Genomic DNA, 25,160 nt, shown 5'->3' with positions numbered 1-25,160 from the left:
AAGCCATGGGTGGTCGCCCACACCACCCTTACACCGCCGTACGCCGCCTCTGATGTTAGCCTATTCCTAGACCGACAAGATAAGCACACAAAATTTCATCACAATCGGTCCAGCCATTTCGGAGGAGTTTGGCAACTAGCATCGCGACTCGAGAATCATAATATGCAGGACATGAGATTTTAAGTCTGTCACTTAAAATCTACAATCATGTCACTCAAAAGACAATGTCATCCATATAATAACATTCTTGTAAGCCTGGTATACTTACATCATCTTAAGAATAGAGCCCATCCGACTTCGGTAATCCACGTTCATCGAGGTCAGCCGACGACTCGTGTCCGACTGAAAATGTAAAAAAAAAATTGTAAGTGTTACCTATAATCTATATCTAAGACAATTTGATTCTATTTCTAGAAAACCAGACCATTTTTACATATTTTATCAAATTAAAATAAATAAATGTCGTAATCCATGAAACCTAAAGTATTATCACTTTGTTTTGTTACACCCTGTATAGTCAACTTACACTCTGTTTGATATCAGCCTGTTGTGTTTGTCTCTTCACATGCGGCGAGCTCAGCGCCTTGTACCTCTGTTTGATCGCCTCCCAGTTGCTGCAAGTATCTTTCAGAGATATGTTGTTGAAGGCTGGAAAATAAAACAAGAATGTAGAAAACTATCATTAAATTAACTATTAAGTAATACTTAAAAGACTATAAGACATAATCAACTTTACAACCTTTCTAAAAGAGAGCTTTTAATCATACATACTAATTACTATAATTTATTATTACCTACCAGTTACCACATACTCCGCAACTCCGATGCACCAAAATTCTTTTTTCGCACGTTAACCGTACATTTTTCAACCACCACCAAATTCACCAAAATTGGTTGAGCAGTTTAATCGACAAAATTAAAGATAACAGACAGACATAAACTTCCTAATTTATAAAAATATAAAGGTCCAATTAATAATAAACAACAAAAATATTATTGTGGCTGATAAATGATTTCAATTCTCACCATACTCCCGCCACTTCTCCGGCGCTGGTGTCTTCGCCATATTTCTCACTTCCCTCACTACGCCCAGTCTCTCCCCCGGAGAGAGTTCCGACATGTCACCAAACACCAGAAACGGATGATCAGCGAGGCGCTGCCACCACTGTTTAGATTCTGGATCTTCTGGTATTGATTCTGAAAGAGTGAAGTGGAATAATTATTAGCAAATACATTTGGCGCATAATTTAAAAGTACAAAATATATGGGATCCGGCCTCTATAACCCGACATAATAAAATTAGTATTATGAGCGTACCTACGTTGGCTTAAACAGCTTTCGTAATTTTATCGAAAAAGAGTTCCGAAAATTGACAACGTGAGTGGATGAACAATGAACACGATAACTACTTAATATTTTGTAACATATGGACATTTATTCATTTTTTGTTATATGTTGCAAATAATAAGCAGCCTTGGTGAAATTCCATTTTATTATATTTTATTAAAAAAACATTTGCGTCCCGCTCCGCTGCGGCTCGACACAACGAGCGCGCACTTTAAAGGCTGTTTTTTCTTTACAATTCCCACAGGATTTAAACCTTCTTCTGATGCTGCTAGAATGCTATATAATTTTAGCTATAATTCGGCATAATATTTATAAATTGTTATATTTAGTATAAGGTACGATGGGATTGACATCGTCTTTCTGTACAAAAATCCCTTTAAAAAAATAAAGATTAAAAAAAAAAAAAAAGGATTTAAACATTTTAATAAAGGTATTTTTGTTTTATAAAAAGTTGTTACTTATATTGTTATTGAATAGGTATAGAGTTAGTTAGTTCTAGACTACATTCTAGATTAACTTACTAAATCCATTTTAAATAAACAACCTGTCTCCATCTCGGTGTCCTCACATGGCTCCATTTTAGTCTCGGGGAAGACCGGGGCTTTGGTCTCCAGCAGCTGCATGTCGAAGAGATGGCTCGCTGACACACCGGTGAAGTGCTCGACGAAGGCTGTGAACTGTGAAACACTCTTTTTTACAGTCGGTTTAGGCCAGGGGTCACCAAATGGCGGAGCGCGGTCCGCATCCGGACCGCCGAACCATTGTGTGCGGACTGCGGAGCGAGCATTTTCGAAGATGAACTTCGTTAAAAATAAATTTCGATTCTCGATTTACTGTAAACATCTTCAGGATTTAATATCAATACCTTGCACCAGTTTCACTTCAAACATCAGATCTTTGTAATTTCCGTAATTACTTACTTTTGTTTAATTTTTTTTTTAAATGTGCGGACCGCGAAGGTCAGGTTCATTCCTGAAAATAGACCCCGAGCGAAACTAATTGGTGACTCCTGGTTTAGGTAGTTAGGTATGTACTATCAGAGAAGTCGATTCCTAGGCAGACGGGGGACCTACCACGGAGCTAATACTAATTTTAAACTAAAACTAAATTGTATTAGCTCCGTGGGGCCTACGTAGTTTGGTCGCGTTATGTCAAACCCTGTAGCAGTGCCGTAAATAGCCTTTTTTGCGCCCTGTGCGAGCTTCTATATAACTGCACCTTTGTTTTTTAACCGACTTCCAAAAAGGAGGAGGTTATATTATGTTCGGCTGTGGATATTTTTTTACTACATTGGGAAACTTCTTTAGGGCGCAGCGGGAACTTATCGGGAGCAATTCCAAAAATAAGGATCTGTCTGGTCTGGCCATTCTTGCGCCCCCCAGAGTCTACGCCCTGTGCCTGGGCACCGGTGGCACCGCCCTATTTACGGCACTGCCCTGCAGCCGACAGATCACAATATTATGTTTAATTGAAGTTGAACGCTAAAAGCAAAATTCATACACGTGAATCGTAATCGAAATCGCACGGTTTCCGGAGTCAGGCCTTCACTCAGTCATCATCAGAATCACATTAGGATCACATGACGGGATTTGTCTGATTGGCGATCATCATCTTATAGCAAATATTGCCCAGATACTAGATACCTACTTATATAGACATTTTCTATAAAGGTTATGTCTCACTGTGAGTTGCGACGCAGCGCAACACGGCGTTTTAACCGACTTTGAAAGGAGGAGGTTCTCTTAGGTAAAATCTGAATTTGATACTATTTCTACCATAGTGACGGCATTCGGCAATGTCGTAGGCAGCATTGTTGTAACAGCATTGTTGCACCAGCTATGGCCTAGTAGATGTTGCGCGTTGCTGTTGTGGCAACAATCTTACGGCTACGATGTTGCACGCCAATATTGTGCATTAATATGTGGCTACGATGTTGCACGTCAATGTTGTACGATAATCTTGCTGTAACAACATTGACCGTTATTGATGCAGCAACGATGTTGCACGTTCATTACACGTAGTTAAATCATGTTGCACGTTCATGTTGCTCGTTAGTGTTGCACGTTCATGTTGCGTGTTAATGACTAATGTTGCTGCAAGTCCTGCAACAACTCACCTCACCCACAACTGCTTTCATCTTTCCTCGCCATTCCTCGTCCACTCTCCCCGCTGTCCTGTACCCTCGCACCAGCTTGGAGATGATGATCTGACTATCTGCTAACAGCTGTTCCAGTGCCTCCACGTATGCAGCGTATTCTAGAAGACAAATTCTATTGCAAATATTCTTTTTCATCTTCAGTAACGATTCTTTATTTTAAAGAGCAATTTTGTTTTTTCTTAAAAATTGATTACTTACTGCTAAAGACCGAGAGAAAAACAAAGAATTCTATTTAAACTGAGGTTCAGCCTACCTACCAAACCTCAGTTTAAATAGAAGTCTTTGGAGAAAAAGACAAGTGATAGCTCAATAATCGAAGTGTGCTCCTAAACTAAGACTTAAGGGGATTACCTACTCACCGTCTCTCAGCGCCGCAACTTCAATGTCCTTGCGTCGTCGCTCGCAGCACACGACGTACATGAGCGCCGATATGTTGGCGCACTCCAGCTGCCTCTGCAACGCGCTGATCTTCTCCTGCTTGTCGCGGTTGGCTTCGCGCAGCATCGCGGACGTGCGGATCTGCTCATTTCTGGAGGAAAGTAATTGTAAAATCTTTATTTATTTATGCTCATATTATAAATGCGAAAGTGTGTCTGTCTGTCTGTTGGTCTGTAACTTCTTCACGCCCAAACCGCTGACCCGATATAGCTGTTTGGAATGGCAATTTGACATAGAGTAAACCACGGACATAGATTACTTGTGGGAACCATACAATATACAAATTATTATACATAAGTACATTCTTATATATGGTTCCTGCAGAATTCCTTTTACGCAGACAAGTGATTTTTAAATACACAAACCTCAAGATATTATTGAATCTGTTTTTTAAATACTGCAAATGATTTTGCAGTCTTTCCTCTGTAACTTCTCTCAGTTCATCTTCTTTTATTTTCACTCTCTTCTCTAGTTCATCCTTGAAATCCTTAATTTCTTGATATCTAGCTGTAGAAGTAAAAAGTTATGTAAGTATATAATATCGTCGTGCTCTGTTAAAACAAACATTTAAGTACACCACAGTTCGTGCTAGAGCTTAGAGCCGAATCTATCACTCGAATTGACGACGCGACGCGACGCAGCTACCGCGCAGCAAAGTCTCTAGTGGAAAGGGGCTTTTACAAAATGTATCTAAGGAGGTTCCCTTCTCAGTCGTTAAAATTATTTTTAATTTAAAATTTTAAGCCGAAAACCTCAACGGCTATTAAAGTACCTAATTATTATTTTCTGTGTTTTAAACAATAAGTACAATAATAATTTACTTTTGCATGGACAGTACACGATTCTTTTCTCTTCTTTTCCGATTTCTCGTTCGCCTGTTGCACTCTTCAAAATTTTTCGACGCATTCTTTTGGCTGCTTCACGGGACTTCTGTTTAGAAAAGAATATTAGAATAACCATGAGAATAACAATAAAATATGGACTAGTTCCTGATCCTATAGTTTTTGTCGGGTACCTAGTTTTAATAACGTGTTACCACAAGCGTGTTACTTGATAATATTATTAAAATGAAAACGACATCTTTTAGAAATACCATGTACAGGCCACTAATTTATGTTAAGCCATTAAACGCCATCTTTTACCCTCGGCTTACCTTACGACTTCACAAGTGATTCATATAAGTTGAATTATGTATATTTTTGATTGTTACTCAACATTATAATTTATAATGATTATTATTTTCAGTAAAATTTTAAGTGCCTTACATAAAATAAAAGCAACATTTTTTGCCCAAAAAGCGCGTCATTGCCTTTCTTTGGTGTGTAGTGTTTTGTGAAAGGTATAGTTAAACTTTAAAGATCTTTAGCGTAATAATGTTGATTTAGAAGATTATAAACGTAGCTACCTACCGACTGAAATTATTTATATGAGGAATAGAAATTATCAAGGTTATATTTTAATTTTGGCAACTTTGTGACGTAGGTCAAATCATGGCAATAATTGGCAACATTGGTCAGTTGTCGAATTTGATGTGGTGCGTGAAGTCTATGGCATGTGATGTTTCATCAAAAGTGTTAATTTTATGATAAATTAACATCAGATAAAAACAATTCTGTGCTTAAAAATCGTTTATTGGTTCATATATTGTGTGTTTGTGTATAATTCGCAGTGACAAGTGGTATATTTAACAAGAAATCTTGATGGATATAGACCCGTCACCTGAGGGAGTTAAGGTTAGTAATTTTTCGTCTGTTGTTTGTCTCAAAATAGATTTCGGACGTGTTGCAATGATATTTAAGATTTGTTTGTGTAACGCCATCATGTGACTTTTCAGTATTTTCACGGGACCTTGAACTAGAAACTTATATCAGCTTTTTTCGTTATCAAGGTTAGGAAACATTGCGCGCGCTTCGTCACACTGCTTATGTTTATTTTGCATAATGTCTTTGTTTTCCCTCTTAATTATTGTTAAAAACAATTAAAATACAACCTAAACATCCGATTAAACGTAACAATCCCTGGAAAAAACTGCAGAATCGCGAAAAAATGTGTAAAAATTCTCGCATGTCGGCATTAACCTTAAAACGCGGTTTCGAATTTTTTCGCGTTAATTTTCATTAAAAGTGCCGTTATCGGCGTAATGGCATGATATTTACGTGCTCATGATCCATCGATCTCAGATTTTGAGATAGCTCACGTTGAAATCACATGATCGTAAGGTTATGATCACAGTCATTTTGAATTTTTGACAGATCGAAAGTTGATTGACGTCGGGAACTATCACTGATTGATAACATTATGCACTCAGGTTTATTCAAATCAATACATCGCATTGTTTATGTTGTGATGATAAATTACATTGTAAAATACTAAAAAAGGTTAGAGTAATAACAAAATTAATAGTGTTCCATTTTTTAAATAATTATTATATTTTTCTTTATAATTTTTTTGTATTGTTTTTAAAATGTATACGAAGGGCACAAATTATTAGAACTCAGGCTTGAAGCTGCTACTGTTACCCGAGTTTTATGTATTTCTAGAGTGTGGTGTAGCATGATTGAATTCAGTCCTTTGTAAAGTTTATTTCTTGAATGAATAAGAACTTTAACAAGAGTGAAAAAGTTTACCTATAATCGTATATCCTACAAACAAATAATTTTGTTACTATCTACAAACAATAAAAACTAAGGAAAAGTAACTCCGTCAAAAAACATGCTCCAAAATACTTGTCAAAAAATGTACCTTAGGTACACATTTCAATACATTTGCAATATTTAGGTGACCTTGAGCGGTACTAGGCTGATGTTACATGACAGATTAAAAGGAACCAAATTTAAAACGGTAATAGTATGGGAGTTACGATTCTTTAGTTTTTATTATTTGTAGGTTACTATGGATAGTTCTGTTATACTAATATTACAATTAATGTGAAAATGTGTCTGTCTGTCTGTCAGTGTTACATTCACATAATAATACAGCTAAACCTGTCCTGACAAATAAAAGATAGGTGAGACTTAATTTGAGGAGCTGGCGAACAAAACCGGATTAGTCTGCGAGAAAAAATTTACACAGTGGTTAAAAAACTAGTATATTAACTACTACTACTAAACTAATACGTTTTTGTTTGTAAATTGACTTTTTAAAGCCTTATTAACTGGTTTTGATTGAAATAATTAATAGGAATAATTTGCTTTGTGAAATTGATAAAAATGCTTGTAGTTTTAATGCATGTTTAAATATTATGCTTACATGGCTTAAGACACCATAGGCATGAGGTGTTTAATTTTTTAGTAATAATCAGTTGAGCGTGTCATTATAATATATTATATATTAGATTATATTAAACCTAACTTTATTTGTTTATAATATTATATTTATTTTAATATGTCTGACACTTCTTTTGGCGACTTTTTTTCTGCGTCACGTTCTTCGACAAATAGTGATGAGAGTTTTATGAGAGCTTCATATACTCCACTAAGGGATACCATTACAAGTAATTTTTCTAATGTCAAAAATTGTTTTAAGGCTGTTCATATAAATGCACAGAGTATTCCGGCTCATTACTCTGATATGTTGACCGCTTTTGATCAGGTTAATGTAGATGCCATCTTCGTGTCGGAGACATGGCTTAAGCCTTGCCTACCTTCTACTTTTTATAGCCTACTTGGTTTTAAGCTGATTCGCAACGACCGAGGAGAGGCGGTGGTGGCGTTGCGATCTACCTATGTTCCGACATTTCTTTTTCAATAATAAGTTCGTCAGCGCAGGCTCTACCAGTGGATTCACTAGAGTATTTGCTCATTGAGGTTCAGGTATCTTTTTGTAGCAAAATACTTCTTGGTGTGTTCTATGCCCCTCGATGCATTTTAATTATTTTTCATCTTTTGAGAGTATACTAGAATCTCATAAGCCCAGCTACACTCATTTAATTATAATGGGTGACTTTAACACATGTATGCTCAAGAACGATAGTAGATCCAAGAACCTTATGTCAGTTATAGATTCATGTAATTTGAGTTTACTGCCCCTAAACCGAACACACTGCTCCCTAGGTTGTCGTCCATCATGGCTTGACCTAATCATAGTGTCCTCGCCAAATTCAATTTGTAAACATGGTCAGAGTTCAGCGGAAATGTTCTCGTACCACGATCTGATATACGTTGCTTTTAACATTCGCACTCCCAAATCTAAACGTAGAACACTACTGCAGCGAAATTTCTCTTCCATGGACGTGGATGCCTTAAGAGAAGATGCAACTGTTATAGATTGGATGGCTCTATATACAGCAACTTCAGTTGATACCAAGGTGGAGGTTTTTAATACCTTACTTACATTGCTTTATGATAAGCATGCTCCTATTAAAGCCGTAAGGATTAAGCATTTACCTGCACCTTGGTTGTCAGATGAATTGAAAACCCTAATTAATGCCAAACACGCAGCTAAAGCAAAGTTTAAGAGAAATAACTCTGATGAGCATCGAGACAGGTATATTAAATTAAGAAACCGTTGCAACACCATGTGTCGAGATGCTCAACGGCGATATATCCATGCCTCAATTGAGAATGGTGATCCAAGTAAAACTTGGAAATTTCTTAAAACTCTTGGTATCGGCAAAAATTCTAATTTAATTGATTCCGGTAATGTCGATATTAATGCGCTCAATAACCATTTTGCTAATTCTCCTACCATGGATCCTGTTATAAAATTGCAAACGTTAAATAAGATTGCTCTAATACCCAAAATAAACACCGAGCCCTTTACCCTGTTACCATTTACTGAGGACGAACTTAGAAGGCACATAATGTCTATATCCTCGAATGCTGTTGGTGATGATGGTATTAGCCGCAAAATGATTCTTCCAATCCTAGATTTAATTTCTCCCGTCGTTTTACACATTTTTAATTTTTGTATATTGACCTGTTCTTTCCCTAATACCTGGAAAGCCGCTCACATAATCCCTCTCCCTAAATCCTCTCGTCCTAAAGTCATTTCCGATTTCCGCCCCATATCCATTCTTCCCTTTTTATCAAAAGTATTAGAGAAACTTATACATCATCAGCTCAATAGATACGTTATCCACCATAATCTCCTTAGTACGCATCAATCTGGCTTCCGGACGGGACATAGTACTACGACGGCCCTAGTCAAGGTTACTCATAGCATATTCGGACCGGCATGGACGATAAGAAACTGACCATCTTAACTTTGCTTGACTTCAGTAAAGCGTTCGACTCAATTGATCATGACATCCTTCTCTGCTTGCTGACTGTCTTTAACTTTTCACCTTCTGTGATTCAGTTACTTCGTAGTTACCTTGTGGGTCGACGTCAAAAAGTTAAAATTTCAGAATCTTTCTCTGACTGGGCCGCTTCGTACACATCTGCTGGTATCCCCCAAGGTGGTGTATTGTCTCCTTTACTTTTTGCCCTTTTTATAAACTTTGTCACCTTATTAATAATCTCCTCATTTCATTTATACGCAGATGATCTACAGATTTATACACAGTCGACTTTGGATACATTACCTGAAGCAGTTGGGGTTATGAATCGAGATTTATCGGCCATTTGTGACTGGAGTAAAGAGTATGGTTTACTTCTAAACCCTGTGAAGTCACAGTCAATAGTTATTGGCAGTCCGGGGCTTGTCTCCAAAATTAACTGGAATGCGTTACCACCGGTTGTCATCAATGGTACAGTAATACCTTATAGTAAGGTAGTTAAGAATCTTGGTATATACATTGATGAGCACCTGTCCTGGTCTCAGCACCTGAAGGAGGTAAGTAGGTATATTCCACGTGGCACTCTCTTAAAATACTGAGATACGTTTTGCCAATTCCAACTAAAGTAGCCCTAGCTGAGTCACTGTTCTTGTCACTGCTTGGTTACGCTGATGTCAGCTTCATAAACTTAACCGAGGACAAGCTCGACAAACTTGAGCGCCTTCAAAACTTGTCTCTAAGGTTCATCTTTGGATTACGCAAATTTGATCACGTTACAGATTTTGCAATAGGTTGAAGTGGCTGCCGATACGTTACCGTTGCAATGCTCGCGTACTTTCACTCCTTTACACCATTCTTTTTGATCCCAACAGTCCTCAGTACCTTAAAAAATCTACAAATTTCGCTGTCCTGAGCGGCAAGAGTTGAGATTGTCGACCAATCTCTTACTGGATATCCCTACTCACCGGACAAAGTTTCTCCACTCATCCTACTCCGTCCGGTCCATTCTTCTCTGGAACTCCCTACCTACGCGAATTAGACAAGTTGAATATTTTTAAGTCCTCTTTAAAAGACTATTATCTTAGTTTGATGTGTCAAATTTAAATTTATGTAGTTTATACTTAATTGTATTTATATAATTATAGTATCGTATCTATATATTATATTATGTAAGTATGTAATGTATTATGTATCTATTTATATGTATTTATAAGTATATTTATGATATTGTTTATGTATGTTTATTTTTATACATTAACTTTTTATATTTCAATATTACAATAATTATATACTTTTTAGCACTATCCCCAAATCCAGCAATCTAATCCTCTCGCTTCAAAGGTTGCCTGGAAGAGATTGCTGCTTAGTAATAATTTCATTTCATTTCAGGAATTGACGCAGATGGGTCATGGGATGATTGGAAAAAAAATGTCCGGTTTTGTTTGCCAGCTCCTCATTTGTTTTCTACTCATTATACCCTAGTTCTTCTTTTAAAAATCTAAATATGATGAACACTAGATGGCCTGGTGACATTTATATCACTTTCCAGCTAATATAAACCTTGTCTGAACTTTCTTGACTAATATTTCAGTTAAATTCTCAAGTTTTACCGAGACTAACAAAATGTAATATTCATTTTCATCTATATTATAGATTTTGGTATATATAAATATACAGTGTAGTAATAGCATACTTGTTGAAAGATACTAAACTCTAAATACATCGACAATAACACTAATTCTTACTTTATCTATTGAGCCAAATCTTTGAACTATTGGCAAGTGTCACGGGCAGTTTAAACGGGGAAGAAGGGAATTATAAATAAGTTTTGTTTCATAATAATTGTATGGTGGATATATTGACAGTATTACTATACTCCATTTGAATCATGTATATTTAATATTTATATTATAAACTAGACAACACCTGCAACTCAGTCAAAATTTGTATATCGTGCAGGAACCATACATTTTTCCAGGATAAAAAGTATCCAACGTCATTCGGGACTCAAAGTATCACCATACCATATTTCACTAAAATCGTTTATAGCAATTTGGTTGTGAAGATGTAACAGACAAACAGACTGACAGACTGACACACTTTGCAGATGCATTTATTAGTATGGATTAGTGTTGAAAATTTCGTAAAGTTTCCGAAACTTTGGAAAGTTTCAGGAAGTTTACCGGAAAATTTCCGTGAAAACTTCCAAAGTTTCCAAAATTTTGAAAACTTTCAGGAACATTTGCGAATTTTTTAAAAATGGTTTTTCTTCTTTAAAATAGTAATTTTTACCGACGAAAACAGATGAGGTACTCAATTCAATACGTATTTTTTTTTATGTAAGTACGAGTAAGATCAAATCAGCTGATTGATTTTAGAAAGAAGTTTAGCCGTTAATTCGACCCTTAATAGAGACACGTATATTTCAAAAAATGTTATTTTCTGTATTACTATTAGAAAACTATTCTAGTTTTTATTTAAAAAATACAATTTTATATGTTTCAAAGAAAAATATACTTAATATAAAAAATCGAAAAGCGTAAAGCAAAGTCAATCCTGAGCAATATATGTTTGAAAATAATGTTATCTTAGATAAATATTTATAAAAACGATCTAAATCATGCGACTGAATAATAAAGTAGACAAACCTGCTTTCATATCACATATTTTATACCTATAGTATGTTCAATTTAATCAAAACTATAAAAAGTACCTAATTTTAGTGTTATTTGCATTTAAAAATAAACGTCAAAACTGTCTTTATAAGATATATGACAGTTTGCAAAACTTCCAAATTTGGAAGTTTTCAGGAAATATTCCTTAGAAATGGAAACTTTCCGGGAAATTTTCATCTCTAGTATGGATGCAAACGCCTCCGTGGTCTAGTGTGTAGAGCGTGGCTCTTGACTCGGAGGTCGTGGTTCGATTACCGCGTTGGAAACATGTTATTTCCAAGTTTGGTTAGGACAATGCAAGCTGATCACCTGATTGTCTGACAAGTAAAATGATCCATGCGTCGGATGGGCATGTAAAAGTCAGTCCTGCGCCTGATCATTCACCAATTGTATCGGTCTTACGTCCCACTGGTTTATGAGAGTAAAGGAATAGAGAATGCTCTTGTGTACTGCGCACACACTTGGGCACTATAAAATTACTCAATGAATGTGTTGTGTTGTCATATTTCAATGAAACCAGCCACCGTCACCGAAACCGGTGTGGGAGCTATTATGGATACAAAAATGTGTTAGTCTTTACCTCTTCATGCTCTAGCATAAGTGAAACTGATTTTTAAGAATTTTCCATAGAAATACTTTAAATAGTCCTTGGAAATGACGTAGTATAGTTTTTATAATCGAAATATGTGTGGTTTCTGCACTTCAAACAAATTTTGGTACAAGGAAGTTGTTTAGTTTTAACATAAAATATGTGAACAATACTCAGTTTATAATTCTAATAAGTTAAATGTTACATATTATTATTATTTTTGATGTATATTGTATATCAATTATTTTATTGAGTTTCAAAAAATTTACTAAAATGGGCCTAAATTATTTTCATTTATTGTATAGTCACTATTAGGTATTTGTGTTTGTATGAAAAATGGTACTTGGGCTTGTATACCTACCCAAACTCAAATTTTTTTATTCAGAATAAATTTTTGCAAATGTTCTCTGAAAGTCTACATGATGCCTACCACCGGTTCGGAAACTAAACCGGCGAGAAGAACAGGCGTAAGAAACTCGCACAACCTTTTGTAATATAAGTTTCAAACACAAACAGTAAACACACATCACACAACCTTTGTAATAATTTAAAATAAACCAGAATATTAAAACATTTTTAACTTAGTTATTATTCAGTGAATTACCTTGGTTTCTTTATCCATTGTTTTAGTAAGATATTTTTGGCTTTTTTAGTGAAATTATTGATACACTTAAAATTTTGTAAAAATAAAATTGTGTAAAATGAAAATTACTGACACTGTCATATTTTTTATTTTTCTTATTAGCTAAAGTAAAGTGCCAAAGTTTTTTATTTAGTTGCAAACAGCTGAACCAATTTTGCTGAAATTTGGTATGGTGATACATTCTGTCCCAGAAAAATGTATGATTCCCGCGTGATAAACTATATTTAAAATAAGAATCTTACCTAGGTCTAACTAAATAAAACAAGTAGGCTGTAAATAAATCTAGGTTAAAGTTACATGTGGGTAAAAAGTCTTTCTTAAAATAAAAAACAATTTTTTCCTACTTGCGCTCTATAGCGTTACGGAATCCTTAATGCGCGAGTCCGACTCGCAGTTGGTCGATTTTTTCTTCAACAGTTTAACTTCAGTTTCCGTACTGTAACATCGGACTTTGACCGACAAAAATTAAAATAAAATATTGCTGCTTTGCAGTGGCGTAGGGTAAAATGATACCTAAAGATTATGTCATAAAGTTGATTTTTTGTCGGTTGAGGTCGCTTGCCGCGTTGATTAGAAAATGGAAATTTACCCTAAAATGTTGATATCTGAGATGGTATTAGAAATCCTTAAAAAGATTCAAGTAATTTATTGATACCTCTTTTATAATCTACAGATTTATATATTAAGTACACATTTATTCTTTTACAGATATGGGGTCAAATATTTTAAATATGTACCACCAAGCACCATACCGTAACATCGGACACAAGGTGTTGCGGGCCACGAGCGAGTCGGGCACTTCCGAGAGCAGCTGCACACAGAACTCTCCGGAGTACACAAATCAGAAAGCCAATGATGATAGTGAGGATGGGGAGTATTGGGATGATAAGCAGCAAGTGTGGAGCCAAAGCGAACAAGTGAGTGTTAAGGTAAAGAAAATGGCTGTTCAATAATGCCTCTAACGAATGTTTGTTTGAGGTATTGTTTGTTATTATATTGTTTTTCGAGCCTACATTACCCTACAAGACTTCAAGTTAAATTTACAAGAGCGTCAATATGTGCGGTTCTTAAAAAGTCTGAGATTATAACCAGCATAAAATGTGTTCTTTCCACACAAGAAAAATACTGCTACACTGTAAAAACAACTACATATTTCTTTTTTAATCTGTTATTTTGCCTATGCTTTCATAAAATGAAATCAATTTTATAATTGTACACCCCTAATAGCTAAAGAAATAATCTAGCTAAAATTAATTTCAGGTAAATATCACAAAAACAAACCACGATGTCAGTTTCGATGAGAATGAACATATAGACGTCCAGAATGTATCAGTAGATGATTCCAGTCCTAGTTCTCTTGAAGAGGGGAACAGCTCAGACGAAGGCGACTGCAACTCTCTGGTAGAAGGTGACGACTACGATATAATACAGGTCATAGCAGTAGACCCAGATTTAGATCTTGCGTCCTCTGATGAGGAGCAAGAAGAATGTGCAGACGCCACAGATGACGAGTACATAAATCCAGAAGAAGATTATCGGATAGACAATGATAAAGTCGATACGTTAGGGCCAAACGATCTGGGTATAAACTTAGATGCACCAGTTGTTTCAAATGTCGATGAATATTTCATAAAGAATGACGATAAAATACTCGAAGCCAAAGACGAGCCTGTCGTCAAAGATGTCGACGAGTATTTCATCAAAGAACCAGCGGTAGCTCCCAATGTTGCCGCTGAAGATAGATCTCAATACGACCAAGGCATCGATTTTCGGATAACAGAAAGTAAACCTATCGTTGATAGTCCAGTAAAAGCCGAGCCAATGAAAAAAGAAGTTGAGTGCACCAACGATAATGATCTAGAAGGTCTCTCAAATATTGATTACTTGAAGAATTTCATACTTGACGACTTACAGAATGATAGGTTTAGAATCGCACCGAGATCGCAAAACTCAGTCTCTCTGCCACAAACACCGATGCACAATCTTTGCATGGATATAGATGCGAAGACGTGCTTCAGTTTCGAAGACCTCGACTTAAACGATCTTAGTTTTGAAAACTTTAAAGACAAATCTTCTGGCAGCAATAAAAATGATGACATTCCAAGAACTTTAACTGATGAGGAGATAAATAGCTTTCTTATCACCGACAAAAAAGGCGAAATTAAACCGGACATTAACGAAAATGTAGATGATTTAACACATCAAGATATGGAAATAGAAAAGCCTTTAGATTCATTTATAAAATGCATTGAACCACCTGAAATTATTAATACAATACCTGAACGATCATCCACTCCACTGCCAAAGGCCGTTCTGGATTTTTGCATTGAGAAATCAATGCAATCGCCTGTCAAAACTAAAGTATCTCCCGTAAAGCTGGAGGTACCAGATTTCGTTGATATAAAAACGTGCAACAAGGTTAATTTACCAGTACTGAAAGCTAATAACTTAAATTCACTACTAGAACAATTTGAGGCTTCTGAAAAACTAACGGAAACTGTAGTCACTGAGAATAGAAATTTAAAAACGAAAAATTCTAGTCGCATGCGCCTTCAGGATGCGGGTATTCAGTTGAACAAAAATAAAATGCGTCACATTTTGGTAAGTAGTTGATCAAAAGTATGAAATTTCATATTTTCTGATGAAGTTTCTACTAATTCTCGTTAATTCCAGATGCCCACGACAGTAAACGCCACAATAACGCGATCTCCAAGTCCTGTTCACGCGGACCATGATTATTGCTCCACGAAAAAGAGACACAGCGCCAGCCATTTGAAAAGTGGCCGCAGTCTTCTTAAGCCAGACGTACTATCTAGCAACAATGAGATACTAAACTCTAGGCACCGATCTTGTAAAAGCAAAAAAATTATCTATAGCTTAAGTAGTGACGACGAAAGTGACAACAAAGATAAAAAGAAACTCAATAATCGCGTTATAGCTGAAACGGACCTTAAATCAAAGAAATCCAATATAAAAATATCCAAACCACCTCCCAAATCAAAGACTATACGCAAAAAAGAGGATGTTTTTAGTGAGCTCGTAGGTAGTTTGGAGAAAAGTAACGGTTCTGTGATTGTGGATAATGCTACTAAAGCAAGTGATATTTGTAGTCAAAACAGTAGTGGTAGTATTAAGTTAACTATTAAAAACAAATCTGAAGTCATTTTAAATAATGTAGACGTCAAAGACAATAAAAACGATAACTTTATCGATAAACAAGTCGATAGTAGTGTAAGTATAGACAAAGTGCATAAAAAGTCTAGTAGCTTAGTAGAAAAAAATAAAATAATGGATAGTTTTGAAAATAAAGACATTATACATCAAGTGGATACTAAAAGCGTGAAAATAAAAGATGAAGATACGAACCCTGAAAACTTTTACACGACACTTTTTGATGAAAAGGATGTGCACATACCACAGAATATTCTTGTTGAAGTCAAAGAAGAAATCAAGGAAAAAGTTGAAGATATTGTCGAACAACAACCTGCAAAGAAGAAAAAGTTGAATCTACAAGAGTATAAATTACGCAGAGGATTTAATTCTAACGCAAGTTCGGCACAAGTGAGTCCAGAATCAATATTCCCAGAAACACCAAACTTGCTGTTGGAAAGTTGTCCCACCTCTTCACAAAGTAATACCGAAAGCAGCACTCCTAAAAAGGAACAAAGCGAGGAAGCTAAAACAATTTTCGACCCGATACGGGAGGCTTCACGAAAAATCATCATGATCTCTAGGAAACAGAAGGTCGAAGCTATGAGAAAGAAGGAGGAAGAATTACTAATGCGCAATATTGGTAAAGTCGAAACTCTCGAAATACAACCGTTGATAAGCGACTCAGAAATGATGAAGATAATTGGAATGGCACCCGAGGTTGTGCCCGTACTAATAGTGGAAAAAGTACCAGCACCGGCAGACTATGATGAAGTAGTTTTAGTCAGTGTCGGCACGAATACAGATGAAAACATGTTCAAAACGGTCCCCAAATCGCCAGAGCGTAATAAAAGGAAATGTGACTCTCCGCCGACCGAAAAGAAATCGAATATCAATTTCAAAATTAGGAAAAATGATCAATTGCTTAAACACAATGTTTTCGATTCGCATAGAAAAGATAATGGTGTAGAGAACCGTGAACATCATCATAATGAAGGAAAGATTGATAAAGAAAGGTATAAAGACATCAAAGCTACTCTGAAGAGTGTAGAAAAGCAAGTCGATACGAAAATATCAAATAACTCTTTATTTGCTAGTATCCAAGATGTGGTCATGAAAAAAGCACCGTCTTCGACATCTCCCAGTAGAGAGTCCCATAGACAAAAACGGAGCTCCTCTGCAGACAGGAGTCCTAAAATAAAAACAACAATCGTACGCGAATACGACGTAAACGCGGAACACGGGGAAGACAAAGTCATATTACATTTGAAAAAGAACACGGAAAAACCTAAAAATAAATCAGAATGCTGTCAAACCGACTCCACTGATTCTAAAACACCTGGGACACCTTCAGTGCAGGCTACTGAAGTAGCACAGAGTAGAAGTAGACATGACAGTGACATGTCATTGTCTAGCGAGGAGGAAACACCCGTTGAACCAAAAGATCCAACACCGTCACCACAAAAGGAAGTAAAAGCTGCGGTGGCAAAGCCAAGAGTAGAGTCCAACGAGAGAGTTCAACAAAAAGAAAAATTACGTGCCAGCGAGAATCGTTACGATAGTAAATGCAGGCGGTCCAGGTCTCATTCAAGAGGAAGAAGAAGAAATGGATCACCCGTTCGAAGAAGATCTGGGTCGCCTCGAAGAAGATCCTTTTCACCCCGCAGAAGATCGGGATCTCCCAGAAGAAGATCCAGGTCCAGAGATCGTTATAGATCATACAGAAGACGGGAATCCCCGTACAGAAGGAATAGGAGATCTAGATCTCCCTATCGTCCTAGAAGATCACCGTCTAGACGGGATTACAAGACTAGTAGGACGCGATCAAGATCAAGGCACAATACTCGCAAGAAGTCCCGAACTCCAGTGCCAAAACGGCAAAGCAGTCCGAAATATAATAACTATAGAGCGAGCAACGATAAAAAGCCTGTAGCGCAGCCGCAGCCAGCAAGGAAACCTACAGTGTCTGAAAGTTCGTACAGTTCGTCTGTGTCAAGGTTAGTAATATTGTATTATCAAAAGCTTTCGATAAATCAATAATTTTAACAAAAATAGTATCTTTACAGATCTAATTTATTCTTATTTTAAACATTTATTATTTCACTACGATAAACTATGATCTGAATTCTGAAGTACACTTTTTTATTATTTTATATTAAGCATATCGCAAACATCTTTTACTTTGGTGTATCGCAAGGATCTGCTACAAGACCAAAACTATGCCTAATTTTCATAAATGACTTAAAAAAAGCACAGCAAAAACTATCAGGGTTAAACTAATACAAATTCAATGAGTGTTCTGTAGCAAGGTTAATTTAACTATTTTCAAGGTTCTTTACACTAATTGTTATAAGCAAACAATGCCTTTCTTAGTAGTTAGTTTGTAACATGTTACAGTAAATAAATACACTGGCCCTTTATTATGCCAAATACACTAACTGTTTGAAGTCTTGAAAAAATTTGGTAAAAAATGATAACAGGGCACTGAACTTTCTTTGTAGATCTATTAATCTCAGTATTATCTATACTAATATTATAATCTATACTTAATATTATAAAGCGGCAGAGTTTGTTTGAACGCGCTAATCTCAAAAACTACTGGTCCGATTCGAAAAATTCTTTCAATATTAGATATCCCATTTATCGAGGAAGGCATCTACATTTATCACACTAAGACTAATAGGAGCGAAGAAATAGAAGACAATGTGGAAAAAACGGGAGAAATTATTTGAAAGCGATCTCACGATTTACTGGAGCAATTTTTATGTTATTTGGCACAGATAAGAAGTAGACCACGTGAAAGATAATAGGCTATTTTTGTGGACTAATTTGTATGTGAAATATCTATTATATCTCATTTCAGATCATCATCGGTATCCAAGACTTCGACATCATCTAGTAGCTCGTCGAGCACATCGGCCTCCTTCCGTAAGGATGAGGGGTACAGCAATAAAGGATACACCAACAGCTTCAGTTCTGAAGACAGGTTAGATGAGATCCTAACTAATATTATAGTTGCGAAAGCCTGTCTGTCTGGTACCTCTTCATGACCGAACCGCTGAACCGATTTTGCTGAAATTTGGTATGAAAATACTTTGAGTCCCGAGTAGGGTATGTTATTCGAATATTCGAATATTCATTTTATTCGAATATTCGACGATTTTATTATTCGAATATTCGCCAAATTATTTTTCGAATAATTCGAATACTAAAAATATTTTTTATTTTTGTTTAAAATGCTATTAAACATAAAATTTATATGGAATAAGAACATAGTTAAGTTTATTTTAGAAAAATAATATTATTTATGAATATTCTACATCTTTAATGATATATACAAATCTGTTTTTAGTCTAACAAATGAGTATACGACCATTCATCATCGCCGTTGACCATGTTTTAGACGTTATTTTACCTAAAGACATGCAAATGAAGATTGATATAAACTCCCTTCAGTCATAATATCATTAAGTATTACGCCATAAGGGTGTATATAAAACAAACTCGTTTTATAAGAAGGTAATAGATGTAAGTGCATTGCAATGTTGAGAGTTTTAAAATATGTAGTTAAATAAAAACTTCTGGCTTAAAGCTCACGATATGTGATCTATGATTCGACAAGTTGATAAAAATTTGCTTTCAATAGCTTTACCGCAGCAGTCCTCGACTGATAATTGAAACAGTTAGTACAGTATCAAAAAATGTCGATGGCTCCTTAATGAGCAATTCTCCGAGGCCCCTCAAAATGTGGTCACACGCTCTTTACTACTACCCTAATAAACAAGCCTTAGGACCAAACACACGTTATTCCTCATTTATTTAAGTATCTGATTTCAATAAAAAACATCTATAATTATTTATAGTTTTTGTTTAATGGTTAATTCAATATCGAAATTGGGGGCAAAATCGGTGTACTCCGCGTGTCAGACTCTGTTCGCGCTTACGGAAAGCTTTAATAACTTTTGTATTCTATTCATTAGCATTAACATCAAAATAATGTAGATTAACTGGGCTACCTAATTCCTAAAATAAAATAATGTTATACCTTAAGTTAAAAAAGTTAATAGGCATAACGTCTGTGTCACACGATTTTGCTAGTTTCACGAGCGCGACGCCGTTCCGACGTTCCAAACGCGACGATTTGTGGTTACACGTTTTAGCTGCACCAACGTTCAGTGTCTTTCCAGCATCAGTACAGGGGACTCAAACCCTCGTTGCTTCAAAACAAAGAAAATATAAGATAAGATATTCCTTACAAATTATATGGTCGCTGTAGTCACGTAACTTTTGCGAGCATGTTTTGAATAATAATAATTTATAATTATGACACTCATATCAAATTAAGGAATAAAGTATATGATCGAGATTATTTCCTAGTACTTTGTTTGTTTATTTACCTATTACTTTAATCATGGCACAATTTTCGTGGATTTTCACCAATGAAAGTTACCTAGTGACCTACGAAAGCTACGTAGGCTGTTTTGTACACCATTTACCTATGTGAATTGGCTATAGTATAGTATTTCCAGCTATGGTTTTGGTACCCAGAACGAATTTTTCACTCTACAAGCTTTTTTTGATAAACAAAACATATGTGGCTTTATACATCAATCTACCGTCTGATCTTTTCCCCAAATATCGAATCTGCTTCTAATCTAGTGGATTTACCTGAATATCAGTATTTTACATGACCAACTGATATTACATCCTCAATCCGAATGCAATGCGATACGATACTCAGACGAGGGCGAGCGAAGCGAGCCCTCGTATTTATCCCACAAACTGAATCGAAGAAAATATTATGATCTTGAGTCCTAAATCTCCATATTTAGTTGAAAACCCCCTTATATGACCTCCTGAATCACTTAAACTTCACGAACTTCAAATAAAATCACCTGAACCTCGAAAAAATCACAGCATTTCAGGACCGGTTACTTGACAGATTAAGCAACAAATTGAAGCTCCATGCTCTTTCGTCGCCATCGATCGTCGATCTTAATAAAAACTGATTAAATAAATAATAATTTATTTTATTTTTTAAGGAAAAAAAGATTTCAATCCATATTTTGTTCCTAGAAAATTCAATCGTAACTTTCGTGGAGTTTGTCGCAACTTTCGTGGGGACCGAAATTTCAAATTTGATTATCTCAGTAATTTATGGACCGATTTACATGCCTTTAAGATCGTATTTATTACCTTTAGAGCACCTTAAAGGTATTTGCATTTATTTAAAGATAACTCGAAAATAAAAAATTCCCACGAAAGTGACGCGGAGAATCATTTTTGAAGAATCACTCTAATATTATCAAGTTATTGGTGTTACCAAACTTCAAGTTACTAAAGCTTTAGGATTGTTTCACCCTCCCCCAGGGCTTCTTTGCAATTTTTTTCTTGGTTGTGGTGTTTGTTTTCTAGCGGCCCTTTTTTATAATTTCGAACCACGTTGACACTAATGAAGCCAACTAGGTGAACGTAGATCGAAAATATAAAAAGAGACGGGTGAGCTGGCTTAGTATTAAGGAATAGATATCATAACGTCAAATATAATATTATTATTAAATCTCAACTGCTTAAGAGTTAAGAGTTAAGGCTAAGCATAATCACATGAGAAAAGTAAAAAGTGCTACGATCGAAATCGGTTTACACTTTACAGCCTTTCTTTTATTGCCCAGCTGTAACCTTAAAATATACATTTTTAAAGTGTTTAACAATAAAAACTAACTATGTAAGTTTTTTACACAGATTTATGTTGATAAAAGTAAAAATAAGAATTGCTCACTTCATATTATTAACAAAATAGGTTGTACATGGTTGTAGGAAGCTTCTTGTTACTTTTCGAAGGAGTTTTCAGCATTTTTCAAAATTTTTGAATTATTCGAATAATATTCGAATTATTCAAAAACTTTTGTAAAATATTCGAATTATTCGAATAGTAAATTTGTCGAATAATAACATTCCCTAGTCCCGAGAAAGTGTATTGGATACCTATCGTTTGAAGCGTTCTCAAAACGTCTTCTGTCAAATTCTGTGGTCAAAGTTAAGGTTAAAGTTAAATTAGCCTTAACTATACCATAACTTTAAATTTAACCACGCCTCTGGTGCAACCCAACCTTATTAATTAACGGCCTTACTACAAAATATTTAAACACCTGTTGAACAGTTGATTAGAAAACATTCAGTACATAATGGTCTCAAAACAACTGTTCAATAGATGTTTAGATATTTTGTGGTAAGACCGTAAATGTTTAGTAAATGCTTAGGCAGGCACCATACAATTTTTTATGTTGTGAAATATTTAAAATTTGTGTGAAATTTTTATGTTCATGAAACTTTTAGTAACAAGCATGCAGTCTATGATCAAATTGTGGGACAGAAAAAAAAGAAAAACAATATAATTTTAATGTTTTTTTGTTATAGAGAGAACAACACACCTGTCGAAGAGAGACGCATAGTGTTTGTTGGTAAACTGGAGAAAGACATAACGAAGGGCTCGCTGAGAACTCAGTTCTCCAAGTTCGGTCCCGTCACAGAAGTGAGGCTGCATTCTAAGGAGGACGGGTGAGTTATAATTTAGCCCACTGACCTCTATTATCCTCTCATCTGTCAAGCGCCCAAAATGGGCGCCAAAAATATAAGCCAGCTTATATTGTTTCTCTCCTTCTTACATTTCTTACAACGTAAACAATAAAACAGATGCAAATAAAAAGCCGCTAACAGATTAGTGTGGGCCGATATTTCAAGTGTAAACTTAAACCATTTTTTGTGATGATTTTCAATGAGAGTGATTAGAAATTCAAAATTTTTCGAAAATGGCGTGACAGTTAAACTGTACTTATAATACAAGTACGCTGGACTTATGATACCCTTTGAAATGACAGCTATTTTTTGTGCCCATTTGATTCGGAATCAGCGCCCCCAATGCGGGGGAAGAGAAATAAATCTGACGTAAAAATGACGTTTGAAAGTCGCCATATTGATGCTGATAGCAGTAGTCAGAGTACTTGGAACTAATAGTAGTGATGACAACCAATAACGATTAAGCGGCCATTTGCAATTTACGTCCGATTTAGTTCTCTTCCACTGATTTTCCGCTCCTGTTGTTGCAGCATTTTGCTGTAATGTAGCCTAAATCCTTCCTCCATAGATGGACTATCTAACACAAAATAATTTTTCAATTCTTTTTTTGTCATCCATATTTTTTAGTCCAATAATAATCATACCATTTTACATTAAGCGATTTTTTAAGTGCATATATTCCTTGACAAGGGCGAATGTGAAGCACCTCTCTTTTAAATCAAATTTTACATGACTGTTTCGAATCATCCTTGTAGGTAATTACGCCTATTGCAGCCTTGTAATCCTGATATTCACTTCCAGATCTCGCTACGGCTTCGTGACTTACCAGCGGCCGCGCGACGCGTGGACTGCGGTGGAAAACGCGTCGCTCTTCCCACAGTATGACGTGGGTTTTGGTGGCAGAAGAGCGTTCTGCAGACAGAGTTATGCTGATCTCGGTAAGTGGAAAAGTGGAGGATTCGTGGAGAAGGGTGTTGGCTGTTCTGCAGGCTAAGGTGTAGCCTTCTATAAGGTGCGGTTTGATCAACTGTGGATATTTTGAGGAAATGATCTTCCATTTAGGCAAAAACTAACTGTCATAAGAAAAAAATTAGAAGTCTTAATCTATAGCGCTAATTTTAAGCACGACAGTAGAGCATATTTTCATTACAATTTCATAACATAAAAGTGTATTTTGATAGATACGCTAACATATTATAGTCTGTCATGAAAGTGAAGAAATTAAAAAGTGGCAACATCGTATTGTCATTATAGGTCTATGCTTATGGCCTAATTAAAGTTTTTCATAGACAAAAACTTATTCGACAGATGGTCTCGAAGCGAAATACACCGAGAGCGCTTTCCACGGCCAAGCAGCGCTGCCTATACGACGCAACGATGACATGTCGTTCGAACAGATGCTGCTTGACATGAAAAACAAGCTGAACAAGCGCAAAGACAAGCGCGACGACACAGCTTGACATTTGCTCAACGTCCGCCATCTTGTCGCCTCACTTCTGACGCGCCTGTCAAACTTCGCACTGTAGCTATCGCTGTCAGAGTGACAGCTGACAACTCGACACCTGTCGCTGTCAGACTGACTGCTGTCAACCCGACAGCTGTCTACCCAACACTTGTCGCTGTCAGGCTGACAGCTGTCAATCCGAAACCTGTCACTGTCGCAGTGACAGTGACGTTCGGTTCGTGCAATAAAAGACACGCTTGATTTTTGCTCATAAGACTTCGCTTCCTCTGTAAATAGTAGTTTTTAGTGTTAGTTTCATTTTTAATTCTACCTCTCATTTAGTAAGTGTATAGTTTAGTTTTTTTTTTGCGATTTATATTAAGATGGCAAAAGTTTCGATCGTACAGCCTAGTTCGTGTTACATCGTTTAATTTTAATATTAAGCAACGATCAGTAGACTGGTTTTTCTTTAAGTTTAATTAATTAATAATTAAGGAGTCATTTTATGTAGAGGCTAATTAAAAAATCATGATAAAATGCGAGAGATTTGTCAATTATTACGCCTCTGTTACCTTACATGTAAAATATCGTATGTAAATAAAAAGTTTTCTGGATGTCTTTACATGATATTTTTTAAGTTGTGTTGCCAACAGGAAAAATATTAGCCCTCCTACTAATATTTTTCCTGTTGGCAACACAACTTATGATAATCACGCAATGTATACTATACAATCTCTACTTGTCTATGTATATCATATTTTACGCTGCGTTAATATATCTATTAGTAGGAGAGCCGCACTCAAATACATTTATTGATGATTAAACTTTATTTCAATGAAGAGTTTGCCAGATAACGTATGGGTCTTATGTCAAAACGAGCTTTTGCCCGTGGCTTCGCTCGCGTTAAGAAGTATTATTATAT

General features: G+C 35.8%; 2 protein-coding genes across 4 annotated transcripts in view; one reads left to right on the top strand and one right to left on the bottom strand.

Moving 5' to 3' along the window:
• Positions 1–13,122, bottom strand: part of LOC121737915 — a 25,413-nt gene extending 12,291 nt beyond the window's left edge. For both annotated transcript variants that reach the window (XM_042129650.1, XM_042129651.1), the window contains exons 1-9: positions 13,030–13,122; positions 4,765–4,873; positions 4,309–4,450; positions 3,865–4,034; positions 3,464–3,603; positions 1,892–2,024; positions 1,027–1,197; positions 527–648; positions 269–342 (exon numbers count right to left, since the gene is read on the bottom strand). In XM_042129650.1, the coding sequence (XP_041985584.1) occupies positions 269–342; positions 527–648; positions 1,027–1,197; positions 1,892–2,024; positions 3,464–3,603; positions 3,865–4,034; positions 4,309–4,450; positions 4,765–4,873; positions 13,030–13,047 (1,079 nt within the window). In that variant the 5' untranslated portion in view covers positions 13,048–13,122. The remainder of the gene's footprint in view (positions 1–268; positions 343–526; positions 649–1,026; positions 1,198–1,891; positions 2,025–3,463; positions 3,604–3,864; positions 4,035–4,308; positions 4,451–4,764; positions 4,874–13,029) is intronic.
• Positions 5,474–25,160, top strand: LOC121737914. Of its 2 annotated transcripts, none has more exons than XM_042129649.1 (8): positions 5,474–5,676; positions 13,777–13,985; positions 14,329–15,669; positions 15,742–18,215; positions 19,082–19,204; positions 22,636–22,776; positions 23,596–23,732; positions 24,103–25,160. In XM_042129649.1, the coding sequence occupies exons 2-8, from the start codon at positions 13,779–13,781 to the stop codon at positions 24,252–24,254; spliced, it is 4,575 nt and encodes a 1,524-aa protein (XP_041985583.1). In that variant the 5' UTR covers positions 5,474–5,676; positions 13,777–13,778; the 3' UTR covers positions 24,255–25,160. The 2 variants fall into 2 exon arrangements, with proteins under 2 accessions (XP_041985583.1, XP_041985582.1); XM_042129648.1 differs by having other exon boundaries at positions 13,777–13,997.

This window comes from Aricia agestis, chromosome 21 (assembly GCF_905147365.1).
Source record: "Aricia agestis chromosome 21, ilAriAges1.1, whole genome shotgun sequence".
Taxonomy (NCBI): domain Eukaryota; kingdom Metazoa; phylum Arthropoda; class Insecta; order Lepidoptera; family Lycaenidae; genus Aricia; species Aricia agestis.
The sequence above is the reverse complement of the archived record's forward strand: the minus strand, read 5'-3'. Positions and strand labels throughout refer to the sequence as shown.